Source organism: Sordaria macrospora, chromosome 4 (genome assembly GCF_033870435.1).
Source record: "Sordaria macrospora chromosome 4, complete sequence".
NCBI classification, from domain to species: domain Eukaryota; kingdom Fungi; phylum Ascomycota; class Sordariomycetes; order Sordariales; family Sordariaceae; genus Sordaria; species Sordaria macrospora.
Window position 1 is genome coordinate 4,536,893 of NC_089374.1, and position 23,866 is coordinate 4,560,758.

The window sequence follows — 23,866 nt, forward strand, 5'->3', positions numbered from 1 at the left end:
GACAAATTTGCAAATAGACATTAACGTATATAAGGTACCTACAACTAAAGAAACCCCTCGCCTCACCCCAGATCCACGTATCTACTTGTAGACACGCAGAAATCGATGGGCCCACCCGATCCGGACCCGAAAATCATCAACCTCCCTCCACTTCTTCCAAGATCCCAAAGTCTAGTTTACCCACCTCTCACTCGCCTCTTTCCACCTCCGAGTATCCACTAATAACTCAAAACCACCGCCCTCCCCAAATACTTCCTTACCCCCTCATCACCACCACCAACCGCCAGCCTCTCAAAGATCCACTTGCCCACATCCTCTCTCGAAATCGTATACCCCACGACCTTCTCCCCCTCCAACTGATTCTTCCTCAAATCCTCCGTCGCGACCCTGACCTTCTCCAGCCCGATCTCCGGCTTATTCGTCAACATGCTCGGCCTGATGACCGTCCATTTCCCATCCAACAACTTGTCACTGTTATCGATAAGAACACGCTCCATGGCCCGCTTGTCCTTGATGGCTGCCTTCAGCAGCAGGGCGTGCACGGGGTAGAGTGCCAGCGGGTATTCTCTGTGAAGCGTGGAGGCGCCGGCGGCGGAGATGGCTATTATGTATGGCTTTTCCTGTCCCGAACTTGATCCTGGGGTAGACTGGACCTTCCCCAAAGCCTCCATCAACGCCTTGGCGCCCTTCTCGCACACGCTCGGGTCGTCGACGGTCAGATTCTTCATGTCGGGCTTGGCGCCGATGCCGGTGACGATTATGTCGACTAGCGAGGTTGGGTTGGAGGGATGGGTGAGGACAGGGATGATGTCTGAGGTTGAGTGGGCGTTGCCTTCGATTATCCGCAAAGAAGGGGAGGCGAGCTCGGTGGGTGAGAGAAGGCCTTGGAGGCGGGTGGGAAAACGGGCCAGGACGGTGATGGTTAGGCTTGCTCTGGATGAGGCGGCGAGGCAGCGTTTCAGGGTGGAGAGGGCGATGCCGCCTGTGGCAGAGATGAAGAGGATTGATTTGGTTGGGGCCGTTGTGGTGGACATGGTGGACTGGTGGTCGAGAAATTTGAACTGTCGGAGTTGAGGAGGTTGACTTGAGTTGAGGTTGGGTTGAGATGATTTCTGGATGTTGCGAGGAGAAAGAAGAGATGATACAAAGCTGGATAAAGAACAGAAGCGTCTTCAACTTCACAACGAGGTCATCTGTGGTTTATATCCAAACCCTCAACGCACCATTTATCACAGTGACTTCAACATCAACAGCGGAACGGAGCAACAACCATCACCACATCTCCATCAAGGCATACCAAGCCACCACCAACACCCCCCTCCCGGCCCTATTCAATGTCTGTCCAGCCCAATCCAGCCCCAATCACATATGCCAAAAGAGAACTTTAAACCAGTTAAACTCGGAAGAGCCATCCCCATTCCCAAGGCATCTCTGTGGCCCAGCAAGCAGCAACTGATAACAAAGAACTGCAGTGCATGCATGCAAAGGTCTCGCAGTAGATGTAAAAAGGTCCTGGAGTTCTCCCGATAGTTCTTCACCGGGCGTTCTGGTGGCGCTTTTTGTCGAGTGCTGATTGCTCAGTTGCAAGCCGCAGAGTCGTGGCCGTCGAGAGATTGGAAAGGGACGGAGGAAGAAAAAAGCCGAGTACTTGATGCCAAGAACGCCCTGTTAGTGCTTGCTGCTTCTGAGCACGCAGAATGGGAGCGTTTGGAGGGCCTAAAGCTTAACGGGCTGGGCAACGGTTGGTGGTCTTGGATGGTACCTACCGGGCGCCGCTGCCCTTCTTGGAATTCAGCTCAGGCAGGTAGGCACGGAGGGATGGAAAATGGATGTGACTGGATGCTTGGGACGCTTTTGGTGGACGGAAGGTGCTGTCAGTTGGCTCGTGGTGGAAGCGAGCGAAGGTGGGGCAGTGAGAGTTCGGATGGTTTCTTATCAATGGGCAGGTTCTTATCACTTACACGAAGGCTTTTGCTGCCTGTTGCCTGCGCTGGTGACGGGAGTGATGACTTAGAGGTAGCCAGTCATTCCGTCAGTTCAAAGCTGCCTGCCAGAGGTAAGCATAGTGCATTGGTTCCTCAGTGGTTCAAGTCAAGTACCTTCCATAACTCGAGCTAACATTGAAGATATCAACATTGGAATGAGAAGAGTTCTGGTTCCTTCCTTCCTTCCCAGAACCAGATTCCAAATCTCACCACAATATTCGCCTTTATTTACACGTGTGGACCCTGGGAGGGCCTAATCACCACCATGAAGTTCGGTACTGTAATCGAAGACTTCTAGAATGATGAGTCAGACGGTCAATCTTGGCCTTTCTTGCCTCTGTTCGCTACCTAACAACAAATGACACCTGAACCTCAAACCAAGCTTATCTCCGGATATTACGCATGGTAGGTAAGGTCGTGGTTAATTCCTAATTCGGAACGATGCTGACAACCGTTCTGACTTGACAGCTGATAGGTGAGATAGAGCTGACGACGACGGGCTTACCAAATTTACGGCTCATTACGTTGTCAGCTGAGCTCTTTTCCGTCAGTTTCCTTTCTGAAATTCTTCCATGTTCTTTTATTAAAGTCATGTAAGCTCATGCTTTCCTTGCCCCGAAGCCCTGAGTCAGGTTGTCCGTCCTTGGTAGGTAGGTACGTTTGCGTTCAGTTTCCAGCTTCCTGTTGGCATACTCAGAACATGGCAGTTCGCATTTACATAGTTTGCGTATCTTCCCAAGGTGGGACTTTTCACGTCAGGACCAATGTTATTTGACTACCGAGACGTATGTATTTCTTGTAGTAGACGGGAGGCTCGGTTGACAACTTGACAGCATCCCGTCCCGCTTCAAATCGGTCCCTTGCAGCGACCTTTTAAAGCTTCTGCAGTTTGCTTGGCTTGGCTACCGAAATGCCGTTTGTATCGTCTCATCGTTCGTTATTCTTTCGTATTTTTCCCCCAACGAACCCTTCACGGTCCGTCTACGGTAGCAATATGCGGTTCCGATTGTCCTCTACCCAGTTGAGCTTTCAGAGGCGATGGGATTCGTGGTTTTAAAGAGGTTCAAAGTAAACGATAACCCACTGCAAGATTGCTTTCATTGCTTGGGTTTTTTTTTTTTTCATGTCCATATCCCGGGGCAAACAGCAGGGATTACTTTACTCGTTGTACCCCGTTGTACTTCACTTGAGAGATTTTGACAGCTCGAACAGCTTGACGACGTTGTCACATATCGGCAATTTTCTTTTTGTTCATTCGTTTCAATGGCCATCTGCTCCTTCACTTGTTTCCCTCCCTTCGGTTCGGCAATTCCGCCATGCAAGTGCACGTACATGTGGTGTTGTCAATATTTGTTGTTCGTCGTCTGCCGGGTACGAACATCTCGTGGCTTCCGTTCCCGTTTGAATTGGATATTGAGTGTGAGACCTACCCGAACCAAGGTACTCGGACCTCACTCACCAAGTCAACTTGACAGGTACCGAGGTGTTTCCACAGCTTCGAGAACGTTGGAGTCCATGTCCCGAGACATGTCAGAGTGTGACGACAATCTGTCGGTCACAAAGAGAAGCAAATTCATTTTCTCTTACCTACTCATCGCTTGCTCGCTTGTTTTTGCTAGCAACTGCTTCCGGAACATCTCGTCTCTTCTAGAAAATCATGCTTCTTCTAGGTTGTCTCGTCTCGTCTCGTCTCGTTTCGTTTCGTTTCGTTTCGTTTCGTTTCGTTTCCCATGTCCTGTCGCTTCTGGAACATCGATGTTTCGTTTCGTTTCCCATGTCCTGTCGCTTCTGGAACATCGATGTTTCGTTTCGGGCTTTCCATGTCTCGTTTCGTCTGCCCATGTCTTCGTCTCCCATTTCTTCGTTTCCCATGTCCGTTCAGTTTCATGTTCGAGTCTCGGGAATGTTGTTGCTCCACTTTTCCAGAACCACATCCCGAAAACGGAAATTAACAAACAACAGGGGGACCCAGTCCAGCCATACATAACAGTCTCGACCCGGTTCAGGGAAACAGCCGAGACAATTTGTTTTTCGTTTCGTTGCGTCTGTCCGTTCGTTCGTTCGTTCGACTTCTTCAACGTTTCCTAGCCTTTTTCTAGCTTTCCATTTCTAGCGATGTTAGCGATGCTTTAGCACCGGGGTTTTGATCCGGGCCCTTGTCTCGGGCTCCCCCTTGTCCGGCCCTTACCTTGTCTCCGGCCCTTGCCTTGTCTGGAACGTCTTTACCTTGTCTGGTCTTTACCTTGTCTGGAACGTCAGAAACAGTCCGATTTGCTTATGACATCAGCGGAGATGGGTATTGGGGCTTGGTGTTTCGGACATGTTATGGCTATCGACACTCTTGGCAAATGGGGACTGCCGTACCTTGACCTTGAATGCCGGGATGTTATGTTATTTGATGGGGGTTAGTGTGTGAGATGGGCCTTTTGTTGACGTCAAACGCATGTTGGTCTTGGACCGCTTTGTTAGGGCGAGATTTGCGGAGATCACGAGGATGAATGGGTTTGGTGTTGATGATGACTGTGGAACGTCGTGAGGCGAGAAACTTGGCTGGTTCTAGAATTTGGATCACGGTTCCAGAAGGGTCGTCATGTTGTTCTCTGGCAAGTGCCTTCGCGTTGACTTCATGTCAGATCACAGCAGCTGAAAGTGTTCCGTATGAACGAAGTAATGTATCCAAGCTTGAGTCGGGTATTAGATTACCACTAATAAGGTGCTGTTGCTGCTGCTTCTATACTAGGTATACAAGAAGAAGAAGAAGAAGAAGAAGAAGAAGAAGAACAAGATGATGATGATGATGATGATGAAAAAGCGGGATTCCGCACCGAGGAAAACAAAAAGGTGGTTTTTGAAGGAAGTACAGTAGTGTAGGCAAGAAGCTCGTGGTTTTTTTTTCAAAGCCATTTTTGGACATTCATTCATTGCTGGTTCATTTGTCCCATGTAATATTTCGCATCGCGCGTTTCTCTTCTTTTTGTGCTTGCGCATGTGTGCGTGAGAGCGTGTTGTGTGCGTTCTAGGTGATGAGACGGTGGTGATGGTGGTGGTGATGGTGTGCTTTTGAGAGACGGGCGATGATACTGGAAAACAGAAAAACAAAAACAGAAACAGAATCCGAGAAATAACCTTTCTAATCCCAGGGGTATCCTTTTTCTTTTTGTGGCAAACAAGACGTGTGAAGAAAAGAAAAGGACTTTTGGTGTGCGTGTGAGAGAGAGAGAGGGAGAGAGAGAGAAAATGTGGGTGGTGAAAAATGACATGGTGTGGAAGAGAAACAGAGCGACTGGAATCATCACAATGGTGGCGTGACTCCGTACTGGTACACAGGCGCAATGGTGTTTGGCCTGGGGAGCTTGAAATGAGGGAGATTCAGACAGTAAAGTGTCTTGTGCTGGCTCCTCACCATCTCTCGGAACCCGTTGAGATCCAGCTGGCTCACTGGCGGATAGATCCGCGGTCGTGGTGGCTCATGGACTAACTCTCCTTTGCAATTGTCGTTCTCTTCCTGCTCGTCGGCCAGGAAATCCAAGATATCTCCACGAAGCTTCTCGCCACGAGCCAAGTTCTTGTTGGAAAATGGTGATGGCGTTGGCGTGCTCAAGGGAGCGGGCAGATGGTGGTAAATGGACCCTAACCCGCTAGCCCACATGGAGCGGACATGTGAGTCGTCCGTTACCCGATGGAAATGCGGGTTCCTGGTCCGAATCTGCATGATGGTGACCGGTTGCAGATTTGGGACCCGGCCCGCGTTATAGCCGAGTCGGTCGGCCTGGGCAGTCTGAGGTGCCAATTGGTCGAGCAGCTCCACAAAATGGAATGGTTCGATGGCGTAGCCGTTGGCGAGCCTCAAGTTCAAAGCCAGGTCCATGGTCATGGCGTGCTCGCCGGCGTTGCCCGTTACGATGATCTCGCTGTCACGGGCAGCGGCCAAACTTCCAGTCGGGTCGGCGTCAGCCATGGCTGACAACAGCTTGTTCAGCCAGCGGTTGACCACCTGCGAACTCCTCCCCTCGCACGTGTAGTCGATTTCCCCGTTCCTGACCTTGGGCTTAGATGCCCACCGGAGGCGCACCATGGTCTCGGTGCCCGGGTTGGGATTGAGAGCAAAGCCGGCGGAAAAGGCCCTGCAGTACTCGTTGACCGCTCCGGGGACGGTGATGTCGGCGTCGACAAAGGCGACATAGCGGCGCTGAGGGCACAGAGCAGCAACCAGGGCGATGCCAAGCATCATGCCCTCCCCCTTTCCATTTCGGATCCGCTTGTGGCTCCCGCCCACGTGCGTGACCAGGTCGTCCAGGCCATACATGTTGAAGGCCGCTGCTGCCGCGGCATCGCTCTGGTGGATCGCCAAGGCGGGCCTAGCTGTGCGGCAGAACCTTCGGAGCATCATGACCTCCTTTTTGTACGCCCGTGGCTCGCTGTTGGACACCAGCACGATCAGACACCCCCGGGGAATGCCCGAGAGAACGCCCTCGATCGTGTTTGGGTCCTCGCCTTTGCACGGCACAATGACGGCCATCTGGCCCAGAATGCTTTCCAGTTGTGCCTGGGGAATGGTCACCTCTGGCGGGACGCCGTCCAGCACGCTCTCGTCGTCCTCCGGATCCGTGTCGCTCAGGTCCCTCATCTCGTCTTCCTTGTCCAAAAACAGGTCATCGTAGTCTGAGTCGTCCAGCGAGGACTCATCTCCTTGCTCAGAGCCTTGGGGTGTGTAAGCAGACCCGAGCGTCTCCAGCGGTATCCCAGAACCGGCGTCTAGCTCCAACACCTCGATCAGGTGCATGATGCTGAGGCCGCCCATCTGCAGGCCTTTCCGTGGTTCGGTGAGACGCATGATTGCTCTCGAATTGTGAGAATGTGGTGATTAGAAATAAGAATTAATGAATATAAGTAAGAGTTTTGACGTTTTAAAACTCGGGGGATATGGCTTGTACCGTGTGCAGACTGGAGATGGTGATGATTGGTGGTGGTTGTCTAAGCGGGCGATATGCAGGAGGTGCAGTAGTGCCAGTCAAGTGGTCGTTGAACTTGTTGGTGGTGGTGATTAAGTTGATGTTGATATCGATATTAGTAGTGGTGGTGGTGATATCGATGATGATGATGTTGATGGTAAAGGTGAGACTGGCCGGCACTGAGGGTACTTATAGCACATAGTATTCCCCGGGCAATGGCATGGATTGTGAGGAAGTTCGGGATAGATGAAGGGAGAACGAGGCAAACAAACAGAAAACAAGGCGGCCACGGGTTACTTTTGTTCGGTTTTGGTCTGACTGCGGTTCATGATCCTAGGCTTCCCGAATCCGCGGTTATTGTTTTTTGTGAAGTGTGGTTCCGCGGTGGCCTGTTGTGCTGTGGTGTGACTCGGTATCTCTTCTGTATGAATGTACTTTTCTGGAAACAGACAACGGCAAGGTACTTGGACTGGGTGTGGTGAATGACGGAAACTGTTTTGAAAAAGGCGTGGCTGAACGTGGGTGACATGAAGCAGAAAAAAGAAAGAAAAAAAACACCACGGTCCGGGGAAAAAGCTTTATCTTGATAGGGGGGACCGAGGGAGTCAGGGAAGTCGTGTGTGTACACACAGCACAACGGAACATGGGGACAACATGGGACAGCATGGGGGATGATGGGAGACGACATGGGGCCACGCACAAAGCTGTGTGTAACAGTAACAACAGTGTATAGCAGTTTTGATAAGTTTTTTTTTTTTTTTCTCTCTTGACTGTCTGTGTTACCCCGACTACCGAAGAGCCAGGCATGGAAAGGGAAGAAAAAAGAAAAAAAAGATACATGGTGCTGGGCATGGGGGATACCGCTGGACCTGGACGGGGGTACTTGTCGGGACTCTGTGTCAAAGTACCTTCCTTCCTTCCCTCTTCCAACGGGCAGTGAAATTGGCAATTTCCCGGCCTTTTTCGTTGATTGGAAAGAGCTGCTAAGCTTGGTAATCTTATCGGCAAGCGCAGGTGTCCGAGTCAAACAGGACTCCCGCCCGCAGAGCCGTCGACGATCCCACAACATAGCCCTCTATCCTTTAGTGGTAAACACGCCGTAACATTCTCCAATAATACCCCACGTGCTGCTGCAGAGGCTGCTCGCGGGCAGGGTTCCGGGGGGGAACTGGCTAATTGCCCAGCAGCACAGAGCAACAACGCTCCCGTCGGATTTACGGTGGACTCCTCCCTCCAGAAACCTTCTGGAAAAACACGGGAGAACCATCCCAAATTTCCATTCCACTTTTAGCGAGCCCTTTAGCGCAAGTCGGGCCTAGTGTCGGTGTGTCCCGTTCCCTTGTTAGTGGGTATCGCCCACCGCGGCGCACTATGTAACAGGGAACTCCGCTACCAGCGGTTTCTGCGATTGGTAGCAATATCTGTTAGTGCAAGACCACAAGTCCACTTCCTTTGGCCTACAAACCTCTATGGTACCCGTCCAACCCGGTACCTAACGCTCAGGGGTCGAGAGGATGACGATGTCAATACCTAGGTACTGCCCTGATGCCTTCAAAACAACCTGCCCAGCCCCCACTTTGCCTGCAAATTCTTGTTCGAAACAATCTTTTTGAACAAAAAGAAACCACAGCGGATCAAACGCAGAAAATCCCGTGCTGCCGACGGAACCTACAGTACACTACTGTAACCCCATGGCCGCATGCGAGGCGATGCCATGCCATGCCGATGCATCATGATGATGATGATCCACTCAGGACCGAGTCCAGTGTTTGTTTACTTTGGCACCAGACCACTCCAGACCAGACACCAAACCATCCTCAGCCCTACCCAAACCATCCCTCATAAAAATAAAAAAAGATGAAGCCAACATCTCTGCCGCGGATGAGAAAGCGGTGATTCTAAATAGGTAGGTGCTTCCAGGCCCTCTGTCTACTACTACTACCCCCCGTCTATGACCAGCCCGTCCAGGACCGTTCCCTTCCTATGTTCCCCATCCATGCTCATCCTGACCCCATCCTGACCCCATCCCCCGTCGAACCCGTCTTGCCCGTCCACCCCCGGCTGCCACCCTGTTCCCACCCTGGTCCTGCTCTGTTTCACGACCGGGAGCCGAGCTATGAAGGATCTGGACCCCCTTGTCCCGGCCGGGCGTCATAACGATCTTTTTACAACAATTTCTCATACGAAGCCCACTGTGGACTTGCACAAAAGCTGAGAACAAGACAGAACCAGCACAAGCCGGGCATCCCTTCACGGCTACGCGAACGCGGGCTTGTCGCGGGCGGGCATGGCGGCGGGCATGGCACGTTTGGGGTCATGGTCAAATCCGACAAGGTCATGATCATGGTCATGGTCATAGTCATGGGCATGGAAGTCGGCGTGGGCCTGTCTGGCCGGCTCTGGCTGGCTCCGGCTTGCTGGCTGGCTGCAACGGTGCATGTGCTATGCTTTTTTCCCGTCCGCCGTCAGTCCGTCTCTCATTCTAGCCTCTCTCTGCCAATGTCTGGCCTTGGCTTGCTATACTCAAAAGTGATAAAAACCCCAAAATCAAAACAATAGTATATCACCGTTGATACCACAACCGTGACACCGTTCGTGATCAACCAACGACCGGGTGCAGAGAGAACTCATCCATCACTGGTCACCCAGAGTTTCGGGTCCAGCAGACGCGGCATGGGTGATGCCAATGGAACTTGATCATGCCACCCTACTACGGTTGGGAACTTTGGGACGAGGCATGACGGCACAAGATACGGTGAAGAATACGACTCTATCACCGAAAACGAAAAGGCTTTGTCGGGCATCGGGATGACGATCACTCAGTCAGTCACAACAGGAGATGGCATGCTCGGGCGCACACTCATGCTCACACCACTTTCTTCACATGTTGACACTGCCATTCAGCAACAAGCGCAAGCGCCAGGCGCCGTGACTTTGAATCTTCGGTGTGTGTGTGTGTGTGGTCCAGTCCCATTTCCCCTTCCTCGTTGACACCCATTCACCCACCCACCCACTCACACCCACGGGTCCATCTATCCTATCCATCCACTTCCTTTCCCCTCCATCTAAGGTCATGTCCCCCGAATTCATCAGCAGCACGGGGTGATATAGTGCCTGCCCCATTGGTACCTATGTTTCTTGGTGCTACACCAGAAAGTGTGATCGATGCAACCCAACTCTCTCGGTTGAGTTTGCCGAACACGGGCGTAACACTGGAGAAGGAGGGAACAGAAAAAAAGAAGAAGACAGATTAACAGATCCAAGAAGGGCGAGACAGAAAAAAAACGGGATGAAGTTGCACCACACCAGACACGCCAGCCCGGAAGGCAACCCAAAAGATGCCGTAAAAGAGAGAGAACACCATACCAAGAATGATGCGGTAGGATAGCGCAGTACACTACACCAAACCCCTGCAACTATATTGGCTTCAGCGTGATGATGATACCTTTTGAGGTTGCCAGGCCTTTTAAAAAAAACCCAGTGGCTCGGATACGCCTGTCCTGTTGGACCGTTAGTGTACCTTAGTGACCACCAACTTGGTTACTTATGCAACCAAGACAACCGCGGACTTCATCCATCGCTACGCTAGCCCCGAGAATTTTTGACAGCAGCAGAAACACACCTACGTCCAAGCAGGGGGCGGTGATCTTTAGAAAGAATCGCGAACGAGCATCAAAAGAAGAAAAGAAAGAAGAAAAACAACAAAAGAAGGCGGGCCATCTTCCGCTAGGGACTAGGATTGTTCTCCGCAAGTTGGAAGACGGACAGAAAGAAGCCCTATAATCCCCTGAAACCCCGGGGAAAGAACTATCAAGGAACAGCATCTTATCGCCGTTCAAGAAACCTTCCATATCTACACTACACTACGAAAACCCCAGCCAAAGACAGCCACGTCAAGCTAGTTCTAAAAAGCGACTAGAGAGTTTCCAAAGTTAGAACCCAATGCATGTCTCAGATACACCACCATGACCATCACCGTTCACCACACTGAAAAAGAAGCAATGAATGCTGAGACGGCTGGCTTGTCCTGAGACTAACTGGCGGGGGAGATACCTCTATCGTGATCGGTTCCAGCGCATCAAACACCCGAAAAGACCGTTAACCATTTAAGCCAGAGCAGCTGAAGCCAAGCTTTCAAGCACTGTCCCAACGCTGATTGAATGGTCAATGAATGCCATGTGAATGGATGTTGATAAGAACAGACACAGACACTAACAAACTTAGGAACCGAAAGAGCCACGAATGATTTAGTCTCGGACACATATCGTAAGTCGTATGTGCTCTTGCTTTCCACCTGAATAGCCAGCACCGACCAAACGGAGATTCCCGTAACTTCCTTGTCAAGCCACCACAAAGTGACAAAAGCAACAAAAAGCCACCTGAAAATTAACAACAACGCCATCTGTCAAGGAAGCAGCAAGCAACAAACCGCAATATCTGGTCGAAGAACGTCGGCACCACCGCTGGGCACCAGCCACCAGCCACCGTTCGGGATCATCCATCCAACATGTCCATATCCATGCCCAATGTTTTGCCCAACAGAATACTATTCTGACTGGTACCATTTTCGGTCGTTCGTTGCGGCTGAAACCACTACCATACTAGGTTATCTTCTTCTGATGGATGGAAAGCCACGTGTTTTAAAAGTTGTTCCTTCAAAAAGTTGAAGAGAATTCTTTCACTTCCACTTCTCGATTCGTCTCTTTTTGAGGCTTGCAAGGGCAACAGAACGGGATTCGTCGGTCTTCGAAACAAGGACTCGGAGACAGGGTAGCAAGGGTGCGGCGCAGGTACACTGCACTATGGAACTACTGTAGCAGATAGGTCCCTTGTCCCTACCTTACCATACCTTGCCTAGAGGTAACTACTCCCATGTCCATAACCATGTTTCTCCCATGTCTTGCCCATGTCCGTGCAGTTCCGCACTAACTGTACTTCCTGTTTCTGCTCCTCAGCTGCCCCCAGTCCCACTTCTTCGGGTTAGACTTGTTTCCGGTTCCGAAACACACCTGGACAGAAAGTGAACCAGGCATAGACTTCCTTCTTAACTCGGTATGGCTTCCTTTTTTTCCCCTTCCCTTCCCTTCTCTTCTCTTCACCCACTTGCTGATAACCTAACCTGGAACCCATGGTCTATAGAAGTTCTTTGAAAAGGCTAGGCTATCATCATCACAAACAGGGTTTGTCTCACTCGCTCACCCCTCGTTCATCCGATCCGACTATTTGCATAAGAAAGAAGCTATAGATAGCAACCACTAACCGTTTTTCTCGATCGCCGAACCCTTGGATCAGATATCAGAAAACCTGACATGACGTATACCCTTGGACCAACGATAGACGATGGGACGTTGTCGTCTTCAAGTCCCTGCGTTACTGCGTCTGGGGCTGGGGACGACGGCCATGGAATGGAATGGTTGGTGTCTGACTGCATACCTACCTTACCTACCATCCATCTATCCATCCACGTACGCAGTAGTACACATATAAGTTCACTCACATGATATCCCGCCTGTTCCCTTGCGTGCATTAGTTGGCCTACCTGCCTGTAGGTCATGGTTACACGCAAGAGTGATGGAACCCTTTTTCGATCTAGTAGCGTCCAATATCGATCTAGGATTCATTCCAAGTTGGGAAACCAAGACAATGGCAGCGAGCCACGGACCAGTGACCAGTGACATGGTTCGGATGCAGGGACTGAACATTTCTTCGACTTTCAGTTGTCAGTAAACCCAACTGAACCAGGCAAGCATGGAACTTCACATCACTTACCCACTCACTCACATCACTCACTCACTCACCTACACACAGACTTGTATATGTACGGTTTACACCGTACCAACTGCCAAGTAGGTACCTTAAATACGTATCGTTCCTACTCCGAGGATCAAGCGAAGAAGCAAAACAGAAAACGTGAAGGTAGGTAGCATCCAAACTCCCAACTGCCAATTCCTAAGGTAGTGGCAGTAGAACCAACAACTGGAACAAGGTTCGCTTCCCACACTTCCCCGTCTTCCCTGTTCCAGCTCACCGGGATTCTTTCCGCTGCTCCCTTGGAGAGCCCTTCCACTTACCAATAGCTTGGGGCTCTGGCTGGGGTTCTATGCCGGTTTATTCCTTCCGTTGCTGTCAAGTTGCTGTCAAGTTGCAGTACCTAAAGTTGCAGTCGGCAAAGAAGGCAAGGATTCCGGCTCCGAACTTGAACAATGGTCCATGCCTTTCCTAGCTTGAGGTTTAGTAGCTTGGATGGATGGACGGCGATGACCAAAATTCTAATCCCCGGATAGAACAACCAACAGATCAGAACCCCAGACAGAACCAAAACCGGTCATACTTGGTAGTTAGGCCCTCATTCTATCCCCATCCCTAGCCCTAGCCACCGGGAATTCTCCACCCCCAAGTGATCTATCACCAACACCAATCCACGATATCTCCAGTCGGGTGCTACTGTCAGTGCTAGGTACGCATAACAGCATAAATAGAGTTAAGTAAGTCGGGGTAAGTAGGTAGGAAACACCATTGAGGTACTTCACAGAGGCGAAGAAAGGTACAACACATAACCCCTGTAGGGTACTTACCTCTAGCATCAATCATCAGTACCATGTATTACCTACCTACTCGTCCGTCATGTACCACTAGAAGAGGTATGCAAGAAAGTAATGGCGTGACGGTTGATACGCAAGGGAGACAGTGCTAATCTCGTTCGTTCCCATTTTCCATTTATTTTGAGGCTTAGGGGTTAGTCGATGACATAGTTCGCATTGTTCGATATGTGGCTGAAGAAACATAGAACATGGTAAGGTACTCGAAGAATTACTTACCTGTCATCCTCTTATTTTCTTGATCAAAAGAATCTTCTTAGCCACGCCCTTGCGCTCAACGTTGAACGGAACTGGAGTTAAACCCGTCCCGTTGCTGAGGATACCGAAGGTATTCGGCACTAATGCTGCTGTTGCTTACCTCTAGGTCCTGAGTGCTCATGTTCGTTGCTAACAAACCTCGGACGGGAGTAAATGCTGTCAACGAAGCCGCGCTCAACGACGAACGACGAATACAAGGTTGCGCTCAACCAGACAACCTCTGTTCTTGGTCCATACCACATACCTACCTTCCAATATCCAGTAGCTCGGTAAGGGCGCCCTATCGGTAAACCGTAAGAACTAGTCTACCTACAATAGGTAGTCTTCTCGCATCTGCAGATAGAGGTACCTAGAGGTATGCGAAGAACTCATTAGCGATCAGTCCAGTCCGAGCATCCATCGGCTTTCAATCCTCGTTTCGTTACCTCTAGATGCTAGAACTAGGGCCTACCACGGCCTTGATGGCTCCAATGTCACGCTCTCTGCCACGGTGTGTCTCACAACACTGAAAGTCACCATCCGTGCTCCCCAAAAATCCTCATAGCGATTGCTGAATGGATAGACTTTCTAAAAAAAAGGACATTGTCTTGCCCCTTGTCTTAGGTACTGTAGGTTAACACCTGGGATTCGTTGGTATGTATGGGGAGGCTTGTCACTTTGTCTTTCAAAATTGTGACATATCACCTTGTTAAGGCCTGCGCACGTTTTGGTGCGACATTCGATCCCTGCCCTCCACATAATTGAATGTATTAACCGATAGTGACATGGAGATGGGATCTGATGTAATCCCACTCAACCTTCCACATGGGCACTTCCACTTCTACCACTCTGTAACAAAAAGTAGGTATGTGTCTCGTGCCAAGCGGGAATAACCACCTACCTAAATGTAGTAAGCCAGTCAATCAGGTACCAGTAAGCCAATCAGGTACCAGTAAGCCAATCAGGTACCAGTAAGACGAAATGACACGGCTATTTGGCGGTGAGCATAACAGAAACATACCTTAGGTAGGTAGCATGTCATCTTTTGAGCAAATTTCGTTGCTTACACTGACTGCCCGGTACCGTCCATCATTGAGGTACCGCGAAGAACCGTGAAGAACCACGCAGGCTGCCACTGCCAGGAACTCAACCATCACGTTGGTAGCCTACCATACACCTCGGATATCGGTTAGGACGCGTGTTTGCAAAGTTACAGTTACACACACGTGACTGATTGTCATGCGAGTCATCGGTGCGCGCCATTGCGAGTTGCGTTTGCACGTTTGCATGTTTAGGTAGGTACCTAGGTAGGTAGGCGAAGCGGCGGCGCTGCTGCATAATTGCTTGGGAAGCGAACTTGAGGCTTGAGTCTTATCTTTAAAGAGTTTGATATAGATTGGACAGCTCGGTTTACATGCACGTCCAAAGGACGTGAAGATCCGAGGCTGTCATCATGGCGTACCATGAAGAAAAGGAACAAGAAGAAGGAAATGAGAAAAGAAAAAAAGAAAAAAAGAAAAAAAAAAGATAAAGAAGTAAATACAAGAAGCGAAATACCGAACGGTAAGGTAGATAGCCATAACGCACACAGGGTACACACCTAGACCTAGGTCCCAAACCATGTTCCTTCCTCCCTCCCATTGTCAAGATCGTGTGGAACAGCCAAGCGACGTCTCTTCAAGAGATGGTCTCCTTTCACGGATGGATGATATGTGGCATGAAGTGGTTATCAAGCCGTCAACCATCCATTGTTGCATGTCCGCCTATCGTCATCCCTCAGCTTCGCATGCTTGGGTGCGGTGATTGAATGAATGTCACTCGCAATTGTTGTGTTGCTTGCTTGCTAAGTTCTGGGTGATAGGTGTAGGACCGATGAATGCCACGCCACTGTGCAAGTTGATGTTGTTTTGAGTTTTTTGTTGTTGTATTCTGAAAGAAAACTGCATGAGTCCATTGACTCAACAGAAAAACCACATCCAGTGGTCTGTCGAAAGAGATGTGCGGTAAGAGAACTGGTGCGGAAAATCGTTAGCGACTTGAACACTCAGTGTCATATGCAGTGAACACTCACTAATAACACAACCAGTGAAGGGAAATCCACCACAGACACCCCCTCAGAAATTCACATATTTGAACGTCTCCGCGCACTCCTTGCATAAGCCGTAGCAGATGACGGTAAAGACTTTGCTCTTCTTGGAATCGAACTGGCATTCTCCATACGTATGCCTTGTATAAATGGCGCACGAGTAGGCCATCCGTTTGGTCTCTGTGTGCTTGCAATCCTCGTACTTGGTCTGCTCCCAGTTGCACATCGTGACGGTCGACTTGTTATTGTATGAGAGAGTTGGTATGGGATGAGTGGTAACCAGAAGGCTCTGCAGTTGAGGTTAACAGGAGTGAAGATGTCGAAGTCTTGCCGGGTGACTCTTTCGCCGATGACTAGATCAAGGTGGTTGGTGTCTAAGGTTGATATGTTCGAGTGAAGCGGTTGCTGCTCTTGTCGACTGACTGACTGACTGTTGACTGAAGCTTGAGAGACCGTCGAAGACAGATGCTGATCTGAATGCCTTCCATCCAAAATCTCCTTGACCGGCATCACGAAGCCTCTTTATAAGTCACCCTTCCACACCATGTCAACGGCCGCCAGTGTGCCAATGTCATGGGCCCAATCCGCCTCACAGACCGTCTTGACCAGAGACCCAGCAGTCGACAAGGTCAACATCAGGCTGAGTAATCAAATGTGACGACATTGGAGTCCTGCTCAAGGGACCGATAACATGTGCCACCAGCCGATGCCCTGATGACAGTCCATGAACCCAGCATGTTTTCCATAACGACACCCAGGTGCCCCTCAGTGGCCTCAAGAAAAAAAAAACCCATCAAACCAGACTCTCGGGTCGAGCTGAGAGTGGTGTTGTGTGCAATATCTCCATCTCCCTTGCCCGGCCGTGAACATTTTGCAGGAACATCGCCTTGCGGCAGTGGGGTCCGGGGCCCTCAACGGGCTCCCATTTCCGGGCCGCGGTTTCGGGCCCGGTGTGGATCCTTCTCCATTCAGCCGCTAGGGGGCCGGGGTTAGGGGGCCGTTTGAGAGGTCAACTTCCGGATTCGAGATGCGGACATGGAGGTCAAAGAGGCGAAGCAGCAAAGTAGAAAGAGCCCATGCCATCTTGACAAGTAAACGGCCCATTGGCGAATCAACGAAGAGCAGCGAGGCACACTTGGCTCGAAACTCGCCCTTCCACCCGAGAAATTGAAAGTGTTGTTGGACGATGGCGGATGCCGTTAAGCGCCGGCGACCTCGAGCCCCATTGGCCAGCACATGCGCGACCTGAGAATCCGCCGACATTTTAGTGCTTGTTAGTGACTGCCAGGCCTGTGTTATAGGCCCCTTTCTCCAATCTGTATCCCGATCGACAACTGCTCGCAAACAACGTCAAATGCACAAAAGGGGCACACGCAAAAAAAAATTTCAGGAAAGAGGTGAATCCTACCAAGATAAACAACATCATCTGGGCTCGGAAGGACCCGACTAGATCAGATCTAATGCAGAGCTTTATTATTCCTTCCAGTTCCAACAGCAACAGCAGGGTGATAACGGATCGACTTACCCTTTTAGTTCGACTTGACAGTAGCCCTCGACTGTGATGGCCCCAGCATGATGGATCATGATGCAAGTGTCGAGCTTTTCGCGGTGTCGACTTTAGCAACCAACAAGTCAATGCATTGTCAAAATTTGCATCACGAGATGCCAACAGTTGGAGAAAAGCATGAAATATGGCTCAAATATCACAGCGGGGTAAAATCTCTTACCTGACCAACACCATAGTGCAACTGTCGAGACAGATACCGTACCTCAACGATGTTGCCTGATCATTGTCGGTATCCGAAAGCCTGCACTTACATCTGAGTCAAGACAGGACAAGACATACAGTTGGTGATCGGACTTACTTCAACCCACTATGATGCGGCATCCAAATGGAGATTTGGCACTGTTTGACATTCCAATCCTTCGGGTGGCTGTGCAGTTGGTACGAATCTATGTTTATGCCGACTGTTAGCTTTTTGCTTCTTTTGTGAGACGACACCGCATCTGAGGACACTAGCAACATGCGGCTGAAAAAAATAATGTGATTTTTCACGACACATGTTCCAACGACATACTTTTTCTGCGCGGTATTGGTATTGTTGAAGTTGGGGGTAAACAAACTTCGGGTATCACATCACGAGATGGCATTGATCTCTGGCCCTGCTTTCATGCCTGTGTCTCTGATCGTGAACCAGAAACCATCAGTAAGCCACTTGCAGCATTGAGAACGTACCCACGCAACTGTCTGGTTGCAATATTAGCATATTTTGCCGGGTAATTCCAGGGTCGACGGACGGAGCGTACATCGTCACTGAGGGGACTTACCCATATGCGAGCGGGGTCGCCAATGCCAGGAACAATATGGGTATTGCCGTCGATAGATGAACCGCTCGCGGCATTTGGCTCGGAGTTCATATCCTCTGCTTTGAGAGACAATTATTACCTGTATGCGTCCAGATGAACTTGATCATTGATGCACTTCTTGCGTCCTTACCATTGAGAACAAGATTCTTTGTGCCAGTAATTCCGCATCATGGCTCGTCTCACCTTAGCAGCCCTGGGCCTCCTAGCCGTCATACAGTCCTCATTTGCCCAGCGAGGAGCAGGAAACTGTCAATGGGCCGCCCTTCGAATGCAAACCGACATCTACATCGAATCCCAAACCTATGGAGAAGTCGACCCAATGCTCGTTTCAAACTCGCCTCTGTACCGCGAGAACTACAAGCAGCGCGACATAAACACCTCATTTCTCACCACTCCGCTCAAGATCGACTACACTCGCACTTTCGTCGACCAACGAGAATGCAAGACGTACTCACAACTGATTGTCACGGATCCCAAGAACCCGTACATCATCGGCACCCAGATCACATACGACAACATTGGTAGCGCGGGCCTCAAGGCCAAAATCATAGACGTTGTTATCTCACGTCCTTCGACCGAGCCGCAATTCAATGCCACAAAGACGCTCGCATATGTTGATGCAGAGGATTGGTCCGCAATTGTTGCGGCAAAGCAAGACAGCCGGGACTTGCTCAAGATCGTGGCCAACTCGTACCTCGACCTGTGGAGCGGCAACGACAACTATGAACTGCCCTGGGGCACACCGTGCGCCCGGCTGGAGGGAAGCGAGTACTACACCGAGGAGTGTCAACCCGTGAGCTTGAATGGCAAGGCAAATACGGACAGGATGTATGTGATTGACGAGGGTTTGGGGGCTGTGAGCGTGTTTAGCAAGGGCGGAAGTGACGGAGCACTGCTAGACATCCACGAGTTCAGGCTTGTTCAAGGGAAGCTGCGCTATGTCCATCACTTCACCGCGAGCGATGCGGTGTTGGTGGTGTAACGAGAACGAGAATGATACACGATGAACGTCTTGGGGGAGTAGGAGAGACGCACAGCAGGATGCGAGATACAAAGGGATTGGAGTCAATGGCTACCCCTGAGAGCAAAGTACCGTTGAAGTCCGCCTTGGAGTGCAATACAACCCGGTGCAAAGTAGCAAGCCAGTGGCACAGCAACATGAAACTTGAATGTTGAATAACACCGCAGCCAGCCAATCACTTGTTCGACCTTGACGTTTCTTCCATAGCAAGACGTGACAGTCCATTTGCACCATCTTGATACCTCCCCAGTAGCAGGGCGTATGGATGAAACCTTGAACTTATGAAGGTTTGGAGTGTAACACAATGTGACAACTCCAACATCTTCCGTTGGCTGGTTTGCGAAGAGATAGCCAACAGGCAACCTGTCAACGTTGTCAGACCACCCGAAGTGTGACCTTCAACGGGAGGCGGCTTGGTAGTACGAACCTAGATGTTGGGATTAAGAGCGTGTTAGACGTACTTGGACTTCTTGTCACTCGACTTTCTTTGCCTTGCTGCCTCCGTCGACATGCACCCACACAATTGGTAGCCGAGGAAAACACGCCCATAGCGTTGGATGGGCACGGCAAGAGGGAAGTAAGTGGCAGGTTACGAGTAACCGAACTGCCTTTTCCCCGGCAAGGCTTTGTCAGACTCTGGGCGCATAATCTACAGCACTTTCCCGTCAGTGTGCAGAAAAGGCTCCTTGTAAGACTTGATAAAGCCTCACATAAACAAGGCATGGGTAATGGCAGACGGATGTTAGCACCTTTGTGACACTCGTTCCATATTGCAGTCGCCTTGAGAGCCATCACCTCAGGCGCAATGAGAGACTTGCCCCCAATCAAGAGCCGATATCACAATACAGGCACGCTTGCCCCCTAGGGTGATACATAGCAGCCAGTTCACCAAGGGCGTTTCAGATTCCCTTATCTGCCCTGCCGGACGTCGTTAGCTTTTTCCATGTCCCTCTAAAGGATCAAGAAAAGCGGTGACCAACGAATGCTTGACCATTGTCTCGGGCGCTTGGGGCCGATATTTGTGCCCATGTTTGGCATGCGGATATCGCCTGATGATTGCGGCGCCGGACGGCTGCTGTGCCTCGAAGGACTTGTAACAGAGTAGTTGATTCGGACCGTTGAGCCGTGAACAAGCAAACATCAACTGCAAGTGGACATCGTAGAAGCTCGAACTTGTTTCGTAATGGATATCGGTATTAGTAGGGCAATGCTGTTTGACGATAGGTCGTTGTACGGTTGTCGGAGGCCGAAGGTCGGAGCCCTAGAGCGAGGCACCTCAGGCTAACAGTAACACCAAGGACCCGGTGAGCCCGTGAGGGACACGGGAAGCGACGATCAACGGGCCTGGAGCACAATCAGTGAAATGAATTGGGCAAACTGGGGAAGTTTCTCTCGAGCGTCTGCCAAAATGGAAAGGCAGCCTTGTGGATCATGGACGTTGATTGGTGGAGGAAAAAGATGGTAGCGTGTTGCGCTCCGCCGCAGGCCCGTTATGGCGACCCGACCATCGCGTCGGGTCTTGGACGCCGCAGGCCTCGAGAGGCCACTCTTGATGGCCTCTTTTGGGAGAGACCGAACCATAGTCGTGATTAGGTGGAACATGATCGCAACGAATGCAGTTGGCGACACTGATTTGGCAACTGTTGGACAACGTTCGGTGGTCAGTGATGTTAACGTGGGACGCCAGGGTTTTTACAGGGGGGGGGTTCGTACCATGTTCAACAGTCATTTGTCCCTTAACGATTCTTCTTCAACATCATGACGTCGTAGATCTAAGGAAGAAACATGCTGTAGATGAAAGCGAAGAGGGCCGACAGTTGGATTGTTGGTATGATGGCGTCTCCGGCATGGTGCATCATGAAGCAGAGAAGTGAAGCGAGGTGGATTTTGCAAGGGCGCAATTGGAGGTGTTGCGAAATTAGCTGGCAACTGACTTCGCACGGGCAAAGGGGGGATTAGGGTAGAGAATAGTTTGAGAAGGGAATTTGAAGTTCCTGCGCAGTAGGGCAATCACATTATCGATTTTCTTGTCTGGTTTGGAAAGGAAAGAACGATGTCGTCGTGGGGGACTGGCTTACCCCGCCCCGTCAGCACTCGTTGTTGGGAGAAAGAACGACCAGCGCCCATTGAAGCCGGGGCATTCGTCAAATGGCAGAGGTTCGCGCAGCGGGTTAGGGTTTAACTTTGCACTTCCACTTCTGTCCCATTTTGCCATACATAACACTGACGGAAAAAATGCACATGAAGATGGAAATATGCGCTTGAGAACTGAAGAAGAAACGATGTCCGAGAGAACTTTGGATGTTGGGTTGGTGGCCGAAGAGGCCGCATGCTGCGAACGCAGCGCCCCGGGCCCGTTACGGAGACCCGGCCTCGAGCCGGCCACACTATCGCAACGTGCACGCCAGACCCATTTCGGGAGTACGGTATAGCCACTACCAGGCCGCATGAACTTTGACCTAAATAATTCGAGATATTTTGACAAAAATGGTATATTGCGTCACTTCGTCATGGCTGAGCGACGCAAGACTTGCCTGCCCTAAATATCAGCCCGGACGGCGACCGGGACTCTCGTCCGAATGGCTCTACAATCGGCGCTTCTGGATCCACTTATTCCCGGACCCCGGCCGGGAGATCCATATAATCCATCCGGATCATCCCCTCCGACCTCCCTTTCTACCCAATCCACGCATTTCTTTCTTAAAATCGTCACCAAAGAAGACAGAAAAGCCTTACAACGCTTTCTCGTAGAAGACTCTGACAAGAATGAAAAATGGTCGATAATCAAGTTACCAAGCATCCAATGTTTACGGACTAGCCACAGATCGGACGGGTGAAAGTCAGAGAGAGTCGGGAATGAGGACCTACTTTCAATAAAGAACGGAAAATTGCGAGGGAACGGGGACAGAAACGGAAACGGCGGGAAGAAGTGAAAGGGAGTGTTTCGTGGGTCTACGATTTTGAGTTTGACCTTGGTTTGGAACATGAGGAAGGAGGGAGGGGAGGGGAGGGGGAGGGGGGAGAAGGGGGAGCGTAAAGGCATTCGGATCGGGTGGTCCGATTGATGCGTGCCTTGCATTTGAAGAGGCGACGAATTTCTCTTGACGTACATCTGTCTTCTTTGTCTTCTTTTTTTTTTTCAATTCTTTTTTCCTTTTTTTTTTTAAAAAAAAAAAAGGGTTGCCTCTTGTTTTCTATCTAGATACCGCTGATAGTTCCCAGCATTTATTCAGAATATGTTCACCAACACAGAACCTGGTGGGTGAACATGCCCTTTTAACTGATGTCAGTTTTCGAAGCGACTTGGAGCGAAGTGATCAGTTGAGGATAGGCCTAGCGCCCAGATTGTCCACAAAACCAAGGCTTTCGTCGTAAGTCAAACGGTATTAATCTCAAAACTTTGTAAATTTGCTGCCGTGTATGCTATCGTATATGCTATCGTGTATGCTATCGTATATGCTATCGTGTATGCTATCGTGTATGCTATCGTGTATGCTATCTGTCTATGCTATTGTTTACGCTGCTGTTATCTCTGCGCTGTATTCCCTCGTTGCAAGATTTCCCATATCCTAACGCTCATAACACGACCGTATGTCATGTCGCTGGATTTCTCATCCGGTTTACCTACCCTTTGTTTCCCTCTAAAAAGCAAAACTCTCACACGTTGTATCCAAAGCAGATTCCTTTCCACCAACCTTGTAACCTTGACTTTGAGCGGTTCGGCCCAGTCTTATGTATCCTCCACACTCTTACCCTTACCCTTCAAATCCACATCTCCCGCATCCTCACCTCCCACCTGCACTCCCACCTCCCCCTTAGCACCATCCGCATCTAACCAATTCCAGTAAACGCTCACCCGAGCCATCCCCCAGCCTCGCATACAACGTAGCCTTCACCGCACTCTCCTCCCCCTCCCCATCATTTATCATCACAAGCGTCAACCTGCAAAGCCCCTTTTTCTTCTGATACTGTTTCGCCAGCTCGATTAACTTCTTGAGTAGCGCCACCACTTTCCTGAGCTGTCTTTGGTTTTCCTCCGCTTCTCCTCATTGCTTGATATCTTCCGTCTTGTCCTGCACGGGGTTCCTGCTGCTGCTGCCATTGCCCCTGCTGACGTTGCTGGGAGAAAAACTCCCTTGTCGTTCTTGGCAACGTACAACTTGTTGACTTGCGAGAAATACAGCTGAGCTTCGACGTTGAAGAGCGGTGTGTAGTTGACCTTGTGGGTCTTGACTTCCACGAGGCAGGAGGCGGGGATGTTGCGGCCGCGACGGAAGACATGGAGGGTTGGGGACGAGGTGGTAGAGGAGATCAGGCGTACGGCGGAAGCTGCGAGGACTCCGGAGACTGGAGGTTCCGGTTCCTTTGTAGTTGGGGGACAGCGGGGTGGAGTAGGCGAGGTGAGGGGGGAGGTTTCTCTCGTCGAGTCGCGGGGCAGTCGACGGAGGTGATGCTAAAGACAGAAGAGTCAACAATGAGGATGCTGGTCTGCCCAGAAGTGCCGGCGGAGACCGCACTGTCGCGTCGTCGATTTGGACCACTTCGTCGATAGTCAGTGCTGACATGGTCTCTGGTAAAGCGGGATCAATGTTGCCTGCCCCTGGGCAATGGCAGTCACA

General features: G+C 50.5%; 4 protein-coding genes across 4 annotated transcripts; 1 reads left to right on the forward strand and 3 right to left on the reverse strand.

Moving 5' to 3' along the window:
* Positions 1–218: 218 nt before the first annotated feature.
* Positions 219–1,034, reverse strand: SMAC4_02066 (uncharacterized protein; the record flags this gene model as incomplete). The annotated part of the gene is made up of 1 exon (XM_003350305.1): positions 219–1,034. The coding sequence occupies one exon, from the start codon at positions 1,032–1,034 to the stop codon at positions 219–221; it is 816 nt and encodes a 271-aa protein (XP_003350353.1).
* A 3,627-nt stretch (positions 1,035–4,661) lies between these two features.
* SMAC4_02065 (uncharacterized protein) lies at positions 4,662–6,915 on the reverse strand. Its single transcript, XM_003350304.2, has one exon. The coding sequence runs from the start codon at positions 6,817–6,819 to the stop codon at positions 5,278–5,280; it is 1,542 nt and encodes a 513-aa protein (XP_003350352.1). The 5' UTR covers positions 6,820–6,915; the 3' UTR covers positions 4,662–5,277.
* Positions 6,916–18,395: 11,480 nt separating this feature from the next.
* On the forward strand, positions 18,396–19,208 carry SMAC4_02064 (uncharacterized protein; the record flags this gene model as incomplete). The annotated part of the gene is made up of 1 exon (XM_003350303.1): positions 18,396–19,208. One exon carries the CDS (start codon positions 18,396–18,398, stop codon positions 19,206–19,208), a length of 813 nt encoding a protein of 270 aa, XP_003350351.1.
* Positions 19,209–23,293: 4,085 nt separating this feature from the next.
* SMAC4_02063 (uncharacterized protein) lies at positions 23,294–23,812 on the reverse strand (the record flags this gene model as incomplete). Its single annotated transcript, XM_024655616.1, has 1 exon — positions 23,294–23,812. One exon carries the CDS (start codon positions 23,810–23,812, stop codon positions 23,294–23,296), a length of 519 nt encoding a protein of 172 aa, XP_024511491.1.
* Between the last annotated feature and the right edge of the window lie 54 nt (positions 23,813–23,866).

Coding starts and splice junctions, on each gene's coding strand:
- SMAC4_02065 (XM_003350304.2), bottom strand. CDS start 6,819: ATGCGTCTCACCGAACCACGGAAAGGCCTGCAGATGGGCGGCCTCAGC.